Source organism: Oncorhynchus mykiss, chromosome 14 (assembly GCF_013265735.2).
Source record: "Oncorhynchus mykiss isolate Arlee chromosome 14, USDA_OmykA_1.1, whole genome shotgun sequence".
NCBI lineage: Eukaryota > Metazoa > Chordata > Actinopteri > Salmoniformes > Salmonidae > Oncorhynchus > Oncorhynchus mykiss.
In genome coordinates this window covers 29591029-29603974 of record NC_048578.1, presented here as the reverse complement: position 1 = coordinate 29603974, position 12946 = coordinate 29591029, and the positions used below count along the sequence as shown (strand labels likewise).

The window sequence follows — 12946 nt, the reverse complement described above, 5'->3', positions numbered from 1 at the left end:
GACATGTATTATAAAACAATCAATACTGTATCAATTAAATATATTTATCTCACGCGGGTGATACGTTTATTGTGCAGCCATGAATGTATAATATATCTAGTCTGTGTACACATCACATGTAAATGGAAATACGTTGTTCAGAGTGGTATCAATACACCGACGGATCCATTTAGTGATGTCATAGTCAGGTTGGTACATTATCAGAATGTGGTGAATTGATGTAGATCAGTTTATTCTCTTTTTTGATGGAATGTATTGTATTTGGAGTCTTGGTGTTGTTTCTGCTGAATAATGTATTTGCTTTGCAATTGTTTTCAAGTGAAACAAATTGGGACTTGTTTCTGGTCAGTGTTGCTTTCTGTTCTACACTATCGCTTCAGATTAGATCCACTAGATTACTTCCGGATCGAAATTATCATCATGTCACTCCGTTTTGGACAGTTCCACCCTTCACAGGCGGAGCTAATATTTGATTGACCAACCAGTCGCCCTTCTTCGTGGAGATCAGGTTCGGCTGTTGCCTTTGTATGTATAATATATGGCTGTAGCGATCACATCACGTCACATGACCAGAGTCACCCTGACGTTAAATGCACGCGAACATCTTCAATAGCCAGTTCGTTGTCTCAAACTACGGTTGTTGCTGAGCTGACAGCTATACTTATCTGGCAACAAAACCGTCCGCCCCGAACAGCTCTGCAGTCGATTCCGTCTGTTTTTATTTTGTTAGCTAAAACGAGCTACTGTGGTTAAAGTTTTGTTGGTTATCTTGTTAGCAAATTACTTGTTTCTTGGGAAACGTTAGTAAACAATCCAATTTGCAAGATCAACCGATCTTCACACTAAGCATCTGTCTGCGGTTGATCAGAAGAACCCAAATAAACCCAGGATGACGACCAACGCTCAGGAGGCGAAGAGTTGCCCAATCCCTACCCGGGTGCTCACCCTGAAAGACTGGTCTCAGCTCCCCGACTGCTACAGTCAGACTCCCGGGGGTACTCTCTTCTCCACAACGCCCGGAGGTAAGAGCACCTGGCCCGGATGTTTACGACCAACCATGCAGCACGCACAACACGTTTTGTACCAGTGGTAGTTTAGCTAATGTTAGCCAGCTACTTTTTTTTAGATAGAAAACCAACGTTTATAATGTGGGAAAAGGGGAACTAAACTAGCTAGGTACTTAACGATGGTTGTCAAAGGAAATAACACGTTCGCGTTAATTATAGCTGTATTGAAACGTACATTTACTTCCCCAAATCTTGCAACCTCTCAACGTTACTTAACCCTCACGGTCTTGTGACTCCAGTTTATTTGGTCGGATATAATACATGCGCAAATGAGTGACACGTGCTTGCTAGCTGGCTAAAACGAGGTTAGTTATGTCTGTTTGACTTGCAGCATACTGTATTTGTTGGAAATTGCATATGGTATGTGATATTTTAAATGCAACTTCATTCAATGCCTCTTTAAAAAAAAAAAAAAAAACATACTATTGCGTCCAGTCATTTTAATATGGGACCTCACTCTTCCCGTAATATTACGGCAATATTCTTATTGAAAGACGAAAATGATTTAAGTGATGTGGAAGAACAGGGATCACGTGTTCAACTGCATGGCTGCTGTTTACGTGCAGTCCGTGCAGAGCAGAATGAAGGTGGGATTCGGTCTGTTTATTACACTGCTCAGACCTGTGTAAACTCGCCGAGAACTGGCTGCTGAAATTCACATTCAAAACAGCTCATGTAGAGTGCTATGTTGAGAACCAATTGCCAATTAACTTTGCTGGGGCAGTTGAGATCTGCTATATGTATGTATGTATGTATGTGTCTCTTAATATCGAAAACATGCCACATTATGTAAGCTAAGTAGCCATAGTGATGGGAGTTATGGTTGTCAAATTTGGCACAACATTCTTGAGCGGAAAAGCCGATTGGTGGACAACAAGCTCCTCTTGACCTATGACCTATTGGTGGGCGGGCCAGATTCAGGGTGATGATTGGGGAGGAGAGAGGGAGACACCCTTTGGGTGCCACCACAGCTTCCCTGGTGCATTTCAGGAATACTGTAGGAACATTCTGTTCTAGCCAAGTGGAGAGTGAGAGGGAGCGACGGAAAAATACAGAAAAGAGCTGTTAAATTCTACAACCACCCAAAAGGAAGCAATTCCCAAACCTTCCATAACAAAGCCAACACCTACAGATGGATGAACCTTGAGAAAAGTCCCCAAAGCAAGCTGGTCCTGGGGCTCTGTTCAAACACGCCCCAGGACAGCAACACAATTAGACCCAACCAAGTCATGAGAAGACAAAAAGATTATTACTTGACACATTGCTTAGTTTTTTTTGTTTATTCTTTCCAAACTAGAATGCTCTTTGTCCCTAAACAGAGTGCAGCATTGCAGAATTCCTGACCACTGACTGACCCAAAATTTAAGGAGAGCTTTGACTATGTACAGACTTGGTGAGCGTAGCCTTTCTATTGAAAGAGGCTGCTGTAGGCAGACCTTTGGAACTTTTGTTTACTGAGTGTAGTTTACTGTACATTTTTTGTTTATTTAACTTTGATCTATTTCACTTGCTTTGGCAATGTAAACATGTTTCCCATGACAATAAAGCCCTTGAATCTGAGAGAGAGTAAAGTGTGAGGGGGAGGGATTGGGAAGCATACATGGAGTGCAACGAGAGGCCTTTCTAAGAATTGTTGAAGTGAGGACATGTGGGAGTGAGGGAGTGGTGGAATGTGTGATTTGGCTGAGAGCAGAAAGCAGTGTGGTTTCAGGTCCTCTATGGATCCTTCATGTTACTTTTGCGTCATGGAAGGCTTGGCCAGACCAGAACAAACTAGTTAAGAGCTTTAAGGAGTAGTTATAACATGGTTATGACAGTTGCGTTACTGTCATTACACTGCTTATGGTGATTCTTCATTGATGCCTTACAACAGGTGCTCCCGAGCGTCACAGCGGTCTAAGGCACTGAATCTCAGTGCCAGAGGTGTTACTACAGACCCTGGTTTGATTCCAGGCTGTATCACAGCCGGCCAGGATTGCGAGTCCCATAGGGCGGCGCACAATTGGCTCAGCGTCGTCCGGTTTTGGCCGGGGCAGGCCGTCATTGTAAATAAGAATATGTTCTTAACTGACTTGCCTAGTTAAATAAATAAAAACATTTGGCCTAGAGCAGTTTTACATGATGCTTCTATAACCAGAAGTTAATTTTCTATAATTAACTGCTGATGTGAGCACAACAAGCATACACATGGTTTGGAGAGACTGCTCCGGTCCCCCGGCCGATCTCTCCCTGCTGTAATGTGATGAGGGGAGGGTGGGTGTTATCCCATTGCCACTGACAGAGCGTAGCATTACATGGGATGGGCTAGGTTTCATGTGAACCGAGAGATTGGCCACAGAGCTGGACTTAGCTGGGCCTTTTCTGCATAACTCGGGCCAGGGTACTATAGTTTAGCTGCTGGCTGTCCTGTTCTCTCTGCATAGCTTCTGCCTAAATTCCTGCCCCAATGTTTACACACACACACACACACTCCCTTCGCTTTCCTTTTGTTCAGGACAGGGTGCTCAACTGGCAGAGGTTGTATAGTGTGTGTGGAAATGTAACTGTTCTGCACTGTATCAGTTGTAACTACAGCGTGCTGTACTAATACTCAGTGGTGGAAAAAGTACCCAATTGTCATTCTAAAGTAAAGATGCCTTAATAGAAAATAACTTGAGACAAAGTGAAAGTCAACCAGTAAAATACATGAGTAAAAGTATTTGGTTTTAAATGTACTTAAGTGTAAATCATTTCATGTTCCTTATATTATATACCCTTCTAGGTAAAGTCCCCCTTATCTCAGCTCGCTGGTCACCATAGCATCTCCCACCTGTAGCACACGCTCCAGCAGGTATATCTCTCTAGTCTACCCCAAAACCAATTCTTTTTTTGGCCGCCTCTCCTTCCATTTCTCTGCTGCCAATGACTGGAACGAACTACAAAAATCTCTGGAACTGGAAACACTTATCTCCCTCACTAGCTTTAAGCACCAACTGTCAGAGCAGCTCACAGATTACTGCACCTGTACATAGCCCACCTATAATTTAGTCCAAACAACTACCTCTTTCCCTACTGTATTTTATTTATTTATTTATTTTGCTCCTTTGCACCCCATTATTTTTATTTCTACTTTGCACGTTCTTCCATTGCAAAACTACCATTCCAGTGTTTTACTTGCTATATTGTATTTACTTCACCACCATGGCCTTTTTTTCCCTTCTCACCTCATTTGCTCACATCGTGTATATAGACTTGTTTATACTGTATTATTGACTGTATGTTTTACTCCATGTGTAACTCTGTCGTTGTATGTGTCAAACTGCTTTGCTTTATCTTGGCCAGGTCGCAGTTGTAAATGAGAACTTGTTCTCAACTTGCCTACCTGGTTAAATAAAGGTGTTCTCAACTAGCCTACCTGGTTAAATAAAGGTGTTCTCAACTTGCCTACCTGGTTAAATAAAGGTGAAATAAAAAAATATTAAGAGAACCAGACAGCACAATTTGGCCCCTGGCCATCTGAAGTCAATGTTGTCTTGCATTTTTTTACATTTGTTACCTTAAATCACCTGTTCCCTTTTTGACAACCAGCCTTTGTTCTGGCATCTCTGTTTGTTCTGGCATCTCTGTTTGTTCTGGCATCTCTGTTTCCAGGCTAATGGAAGTGCTGAAAGGGGGGGGGGGGGGGGGGGGGGGGGGGGGGGGGGGGATCATAAAACTACTTCCCCTACTGTACCTGCCTCTAAAAAGCTGGGATTTGAATCCTGGCTCTGGTAAAGGCAGCTCCTCCCAGTCTGCTCCAAACTCAGATGCAACTAACCCTATTACCCTTTCTTCTTCCTTCAGTCTGTCAGCAACCTGTCAGAGCCTAGTTGTTTACCAAACAGTCTACTGTAGACGTGCAGACATCCTTTGTATGGAGTGGCAAGTCAAGTTTCCCTTTCCATACTGTATTCCAAATGGTCTAGGCCTGTTATGGAAGAGATGACATAACCTCCACTCAACCAGGCAACCTCATGAATTGGGTATCACCACAGGAGGCCTCCAAGTCACCTAAGCTAACATAAGGTAGGGAAAACTCTGCCGGTGACTACAGTACAGCTCTGTAGCGTGCGACACAGAGCGCCCGGTGCAGGCCACGCGGAGCGCCCGGTGCAGGCCACGCGGAGCGCCCGGTGCAGGCCACGCGGAGCGCCCGGTGCAGGCCACGCGGAGCGCCCGGTGCAGGCCACGCGGAGCGCCCGGTGCAGGCCACGCGGAGAGCTCTGTGTGTTTGGTGACCACATATGTTTCTGGTCTGCCTCCTGTCACCACTTCCTGGTTCTAGGAGAACTTGTTTATGTTCTCCACTTTCCTAGAACTGGTTTACTACTGCCAACCCACAACTTCTCTCCTGTTTCCTCCTGTTTTCCTCTCTTCCCTTACTCACAATGGCCAACAGACCCCTCTTTTCCCCTCCCTTCTCCTCCATCTCCTCTCCTTGGGCTGAAAACCGTGTGTGTGGTATGCATCCAACAGCCCTGACCCTAAGGCCAGGGAGGGGTGCAGTCCCAGTTTCTTCCAGATACACTTGTATTTGTGCAGCTTTGACATCAAACGATTCATGGCTGGTTTTCAAGGGGCATATTGGATAAATCGGGAACTAAATCATCAATTTTTGTACACTGAATAATGTGCTTGAGTTTATAACTAATCTCCAACAGATGTTATGGGTCAATTTTAGAGATGTCCCTGACTAAAATAAAAATACTGGTCGACCGAATGTTGTCTGTTCTTCAGACCAATTGATTGGTGAACACAAAAATATATATTTCATATTGATACTTCCTGTGTTTTAGTCATATCAGCTATAGCACAGCAAGTCTGAGGCTCAGTGCATGTCTTAAAAAACAAATTGACAGCGACTGACTGTGACGAGCACCCGTTGTCTGTGTCTTACTCTGCTACAGAGACCACAACATCAACAGAACAGTGTTTATCGCGCTGTCCGTGTTGCTTTGTTTAGGAAAACCATTACCCCAACCCGTGCTCTCTTTGTGACTCATTTATACATCACATGCACCTGACCAATATGGCTATAAAGGCCCCTGGAGGGGATGACTGACGTTTTACAGACTGCTAACCAACTGTGCTATTTATTTTTTATCCCACATTGTTTTTACAGTTGAAGTGGGAAGTTTACATAAACCTTAGCCAAATGCATTTAAACTCAGTTTTACATATTCCTGACATTTAATCTTAGTAAAAATTCCCTGTCTCAGGTCAGTTCGGATCACCACTTTATTTTAAGAAGTGAAATGTCAGAATATTAGGGGTTTTTTTTCAGCTTTTATTTATTTCATCACATTCCCAGTGTGTCAGAAGTTTACATACACTCAATTAGTGTTTGGTAGCATTGACTTTAAATTGTTTCAAACATTTTGGGTAGCTTTCCACAATAAGTTGGGTGAATTTTGACCCATTCCTCCTGACAGAGCTGGTGTTACTGAGTCAGGTTTGTAGGCCTCCTTGCTCAGACGCTTTATCAGTTCTGCCCACAAGCTTTCTATAGGATTGAGGTCAGGGCTTTGTGATGGCCACTCCAATACCTTGACTTTGTTGTCCTTAAGCCATTTTGCCACAACTTTGGAAGTGTGCTTGGGGTCATTGTCCATTTGGAAGACCCATTTGCGACCAAGCTTTAACTTCCTGACTGATGTCTTGAGATATTGCTTCAATATAGCCACATCATTTTCCTGCCTCATGATGCCATCTATTTTGTGAAGTCCACCAGTCACTCCTGCAGCAAAGCACCCCCACAACTTGATGCTGCCACCCCCATGATGCTGCCATCCTCAGACCGGAGGACATTTCTCCAAAAACAATGATCTTTGTCCCCATGTGCAGTTGCAGACTGTAGTCTGGCTTTTTATGGCGGTTTTGGAGCAGTGGCTTCTTCCCTGCCTAGAGGCCTTTCATGATATGTCGATTATAGGACTTGTTTTACTGTGGATATAGATACTTTTGTACCTGTTTCCTCCTGCATCTTCACAAGGTCCTTTGCTGTTGTTCTGGGATTGATTTGCACTTTTCGCACCGAAGTACGTTCATCTCTAGGAGATGGAACGCGTCTCCTTCCTGAGCAGTATGACGGCTGTGTGGTCCCATGGTGTTTATACTCGCGTACTATTGCTTGTACAGAACATGGTACCTTCAGTCATTTGGAAATTGCTCTCAAAGATGAATCAGACTTGTGGAGGTCTACAATTTTTGGTGTCTGAGATCTTGGCTGATTTTCCCATGATGTCAAGCAAAGAGGCACAGAGTTTGAAGGTAGGCCTTGAAACACATCCACAGGTACACCTCCAATAGGCTAATTGACATTGACTCAATTAATCAGAAGCCACTAAAGCCATGATATAATTTTCTGGAATTTTCCAAGCTGTATAAAGGCACAGTCAACTTAGTGTATATAAACTTCTGACCCACTGGAATTGTGTTACAGTGAAATAGGGTTACGGTCTGTAAATAATTGTTGGGAAAATTACTTGTCATGCGCAACGTAGATGTCCTAACCGACTTGCCTTAACTATAGTTTGTCAACAAGATATTTGTGAAGTGGTTGACAAACGAGTTTTAATGACTCCAACCTAAGTGTTTGTAAACTTCCGACTTCAACTGTTACTAATTTTGTACATAATGTTGCTGCTACCGTCTCTTATGACCGAAAAGAGCTTCTGGACATCAGAACAGCGATTGGACATCAGAACAGCGATTACTCCCCTCGAACTGGACAAAGATTTGTTTTCTTTAATGTGTCTGACTCAAAGGATATATTGCTTTGTCGAGCCAAGGATCAAATCGGCGTCATCTGTTTGAATAAAAGGGGGAGGAGGGCAGATGCCTTGTAAGAATTTGTTGACGAGTAGGTAAACCACCACTAACCTTTGCACGTTGGCCAATAATACAATAATTGGAAAACAAACTGGACGATCTACGATTTAAGACTATCCTACCAACGGGACATTCAAAACTGTAACATCTTGTTTCACTGATACGTGGCTGAACGACAACATGGATAATATAGAGCTGGCTGGCTTCCTCGCACATCAGCAGGACAGAGCAGCTACGTCTGGTAAGACGGGGCGAGGGTGTGTCAACTGCTGTTGTAATGTCTAATATTAAAGAAGTCTCAAGGTATTGCCCGCCTGAAGTAGAATACCTCATGATAAGCTGTAGACTACACGATCTACCAAGAGTTCTCATCTATATTATTCGTAGCTGTCTATTTACCACCACAAACTGATGCTGGCACTAAGACTGCACTCAAGAAAATGCTCATCCAGAAGCCACGCTCCTAGTGGCCAGGGACTTTAATGCAGGCAAACTTAAATCCGTTTAACCTCATTTCTACCAGCATGTCACATGCAACCAGAGGAGAAAAAAAAACTATTGACCACTGTTACTCCACACACAGATGCATACAAAGCTCTCCCTCGCCCTCCATTTGGCAAATCTGACTATAATTCTATCCTTCTGATTACAAGCTAAAACTATAGCAGGAAGTACCAGTGACTCGCTCAATACGGAAGTGGTCAGGTCATGTGGCTGCTACGCTGCAGGACTTTTTTGCTAGCAAAGACTGGAATATGTTCTCGGATTGCACTGACCGGTTGCTACGGAGGGCATGCACTGACCGGTTGCTACGGAGGGCATGCACTGACCGGTTGCTACGGAGGGCATGCACTGACCGGTTGCTACGGAGGGTAGTGCATACGGCTCAGTACATCGCTGAGGCCAAGCTTCCTGACATCCAGGACCTACAGTGCTTTGCAAAAGTATTCATCCCCCTTAGTGTGTTTTCCTATTTTGTTGCACTACAACCTGTAATTTATTTTTATTTGGGTTTCATGTAATGGACATACACAAAATAGTCCAATTTGGTGAAATTAAAATGACTTGTTTTAAAAAAAATGAAAAGTGGTGTGTATGTGTATTCACCCCCTTTGCTATAAAGCCCCTAAATAAGATCTGGTGCAACCAATTACCTTCAGAAGTCACATAATTAGTTAGATTGCACACAGGTGGACTTTATTTAAGTGTGTTTTGTTCTGAAAGGCCCCGGAGTCTGCACCACCAAGCTAACAACACACCCCCCCCCCCCCCCCCCCCCCCCCCCCGACAGGAACACGCATCATCTACGACAGGAAGTTCCTCCTGGACTGTCGGAACTCTCCCATTGCCCGGACTCCTCCATGCTGCCTGCCCCAGATCCCAGGGGTGACGGTGCCTGCTCTGCACCCTCTGGGCAAACTACAGGAACTTAAAGAGGAGCTGGAGGAGGAGGAGAAGGACCTGGGAGGTAGGAATGTGCACACACCAAACACACTAGACATGCGTACTGTGTACACGCACACACACATTATGTACAGATGTGCACACTGACATAAACGTGCATATGAACATGTACACACGGGTAGAACTCCATTCAACCAACTATATGATAATGTTGACATGCACCTACTGATATGTTATTTCCTTGTCTTCGTGGAACCTAGTGTTTTAAGAAGTGGATGAGGGGGAGTAGAAGACCAGAGCAGCATTATCACCTGCTGTTATTCCTGTCCATCTGTCTGTCGAACATGGTCACCTTCTGTTATTCCTGTCCATCTGTCCTGTCAGTCAGGACCTAGCCTTCCAAGTCCTGTCCCTGTTCATTTACTATAGAACAAGGCTTCCTGCCTAGAAGTAGCCTTTTCACATTGGGTAAAAGGAGCCATGAGCACCAACATGTGAAGTTCATAGGAGTATGTCAAATGAAAGCTGGGTCTATATTTGAGTAATTAAGGCAAATAAAAAATGTGTCTTAAACTGTCCATCCTAAAACAGATGGACAAGGTGTCTTAAACTGTCCATCCTAAAACAAGGTGTCTTAGAAACATCTACCATTAAAGTCTTAAGATATTAGAAATGCCTCTAAACACAATGTTGACGTAAAGACCTCTTGTCAACTAATATCAACACTTCTATTTTGTTTTGGATCTTTTTTTCTGCCTGTTGTAAGTTTGAGACTTTGCGTTGTGCTTTGAAATTCCGTTACCAAATACCCACGTGTCTTCCAGGTATTTTCTCTCCCTCATGAGGGAGGATAATGAAAGGTCACAGAAGTGACAAGTGAAGGTAGACCTATCAATTAGTTAGTGTTTTTACAGATATCACATTTTGTTATGTGACTAAAACTTGATATTCCGTTACCAAATCAGTACATGGAATTTCTGCTATTGAATTGGTTACAATGTGGTAATTATGGTAGTCACAAAGAACAGTTGGGTTCACACATTTGGACAGTACAGCAGAGTAGAGTCCGGTAAATATAAGTGCTATAGTTCAGATCTGGTCTTGTTTGGGGGCAGAGCTCATTTTAAAATGAGTCAGTGTGTAGAATAATAGTGCATACTTCTACCTTTTTAGGATGCATCACCATGAAGAGAATGGCATTCGGATCCATAATTGTGTAGTTCAGATCAGGGATCCATGATGTAATTCCGTTACCGGGTTTAAATCCATGTTCTGGTTTGGCATACATTTTAAGTGAAAAATCTGAGTCTCAGTGCAATTTCATCTCTGTGGAATGGACCATAGAACATTGTAATGTTTTCCTACCCAAAACTCTGCAGATATCTGTTTATATCAGTGTGTATCTTATCTGGTACTTGACTGTAGATATCTCTATGTATCAGCTGGTTATCTGTTGTCCTAGGGCACAGTTTTGTTTTACAGCTGACGACACACTACTGTGATGTTGAGCTGTGGGCTAGTTGCAGACAGTGTCATTATGTATCAGGCTGGTTATCTGAGTATGTTGAGGTCAGCACATGGTTACTAGATAAACAGTTAAATGGAGCGTGTTTCAACAGGAGAGAGGGAGTGGTCTGATGTTTGGCTGTTTCTATTGGTCATGAGATGCCTGTTTTTGTGGAGAGACGACACCATCCTCTGACCCCTCTTTCTGTCTCTCTCTCCCTCTCTCTGTGAGGCTAAAGATGATGGACATTAACGATGACCTCTTTTCTCTCCCCCAGACAGACAAATAGAAGGGTTTGGTGATTGTGTCTGCTCTGGGAGATTTGTCTCTCCTGTCTGGAGTTGACAAAAACACATTTGTAAGAAGGATGAACACAACACTGTCACGCCACGCCCCCCCCCCCCCCCTCCCCTGACTGATACAAGTAATGACGGATTTGTTCATGTCTCTTTTTTTTCTTCCCCACTCTCTCTCTCTCTTTTTCTCTCTCTCTTTTTCTCTCTTTTTCTCTTTTTCTCTCTTTCTCTCTCTTTCTCTCCCCTCCATTTCTCTCTCCCTCTGTAGATGACAGCCAGTTTGAGATGGACATCTGAGCAGCAGCTCATTGCCTCCTGTGGAGAGAACTGTTTTATCTTCTATTCTGACGTCTGATTGGTCCTTTACAACCAGCATGCGTCACATTCACCTTCTTCAACTTCCTTTTTTAAAACCTTTTTTGTTGAGGAAACCCCCCAAAATAAAGAGAATGGGGATAGGTCGATCCCTGTGTTTAGTATTATTTTTAGCACCAGTATGCGTACATTTTTTTAAAGCGCAGAATGCGTCAATGTTTGCAGATTAGTGTCTGAGCTGCAAGGTTGGAAGAAGCAATACATTTGTGTTTATTGGACTGTTTTTGATTTGTACATAAGAGTACGGTACTTTGTATTTTTTAAAAGGAGAGAAATGTACGAGATTTTACATGAAACATACGGAGGGGTTGGTCAACACGGCAGAGTTGCTGCTGGGCCTATGAGGGGTCACCACGTCTGACCCTGGCATAAGGTTAAAGGTCAGAGGCTGGGGGTGACTGTTGGACAGGCTCTTCCATGCATCTACCTGTGGAGGAGGAACTGAAATGTATCAAAGTTCAAAATAAAAATCATTATAAAACCTAAACTTGAGTTCAGTCATGTTCTTGTTGTTTCCTCATGTGGTCCCTATTTTCAAACTGTGCCAGAAAGCCATATGTCAGTACAGCAAGTTCACTATGTCATTACTTTAAATACACAAAACAACATGATCTGCCTCGCTCTCTTAAATCAAAGGATTTAATGAAATGAGTACTATACTGATGGCTGGCTTTCATTTTCAGATGTAAATAGAGACTCCCATGACTGTACTTATACTATGATATGCATGTTCTTATTGCTAGTCTGGTGCCTCAGCATGTTCTGACCGGGTTAATGTATGCAGCTATGTTCGTCTGTCTCCACTATGTGCCCTCAGCATTACCCTAGTCTAATCAGCATAACAATCTACAACCATGTTTCCATCAAACATTATTTTTTTTAAACACAACAGGCCTGATGGAAAATGAACATTTTGTTGGTAAAATTTCCAAATTCAGACAAAATACGCTAGACAAGGTGGGATCTTTCTGTGTCTGTAAAATGAATTTTGCAAGAAATGGCGGCGGAAATATTATATGGATATAAATTGGAATCACTCTTGTGTGGTTCAACCACTACGACTTTATGAAACCATGCAGTCTATAGGTTACATATGAAATGCGTTTTGAACTTCACAGGGAGGTGAAAGTGCACGGTGATGCTCTTTTCAATAAATATCGAGGGTCTTACTCTGGTGACATGATCATCTATGCTTGGCAGCTGTTTGACAATTAAAAAATGATCTTGCTCTTTTGTCCACAATAATACCTGCGCTATATTAGCGAGTGCAAGTTTGGATGGAAACCTAGCTAATACAGTCTTCGCACAAACCAGCAGCAAAGCACCAATAGACGGGTTGGTTGTTTAGAAACAAAACTGAAGCGCGTAAAACTATGCGGCAAAAACAGATGAGGTTGGCGTAGATTGAACATAGTTTACATGTTATCATCCAATGTTTATTTAACACA

At 43.0% G+C, this 12946-nt stretch overlaps 1 protein-coding gene across 1 annotated transcript; it reads left to right on the top strand.

The window, feature by feature from the left end:
* The first annotated feature begins 524 nt into the window (after positions 1–524).
* LOC110489099 (eukaryotic translation initiation factor 4E-binding protein 3-like) lies at positions 525–11985 on the top strand. Its single transcript, XM_021561673.2, has 3 exons — positions 525–1022; positions 9208–9384; positions 11392–11985. Exons 1-3 carry the CDS (start codon positions 890–892, stop codon positions 11418–11420), a joined length of 339 nt encoding a protein of 112 aa, XP_021417348.1. The 5' UTR covers positions 525–889; the 3' UTR covers positions 11421–11985.
* Positions 11986–12946: the final 961 nt, after the last annotated feature.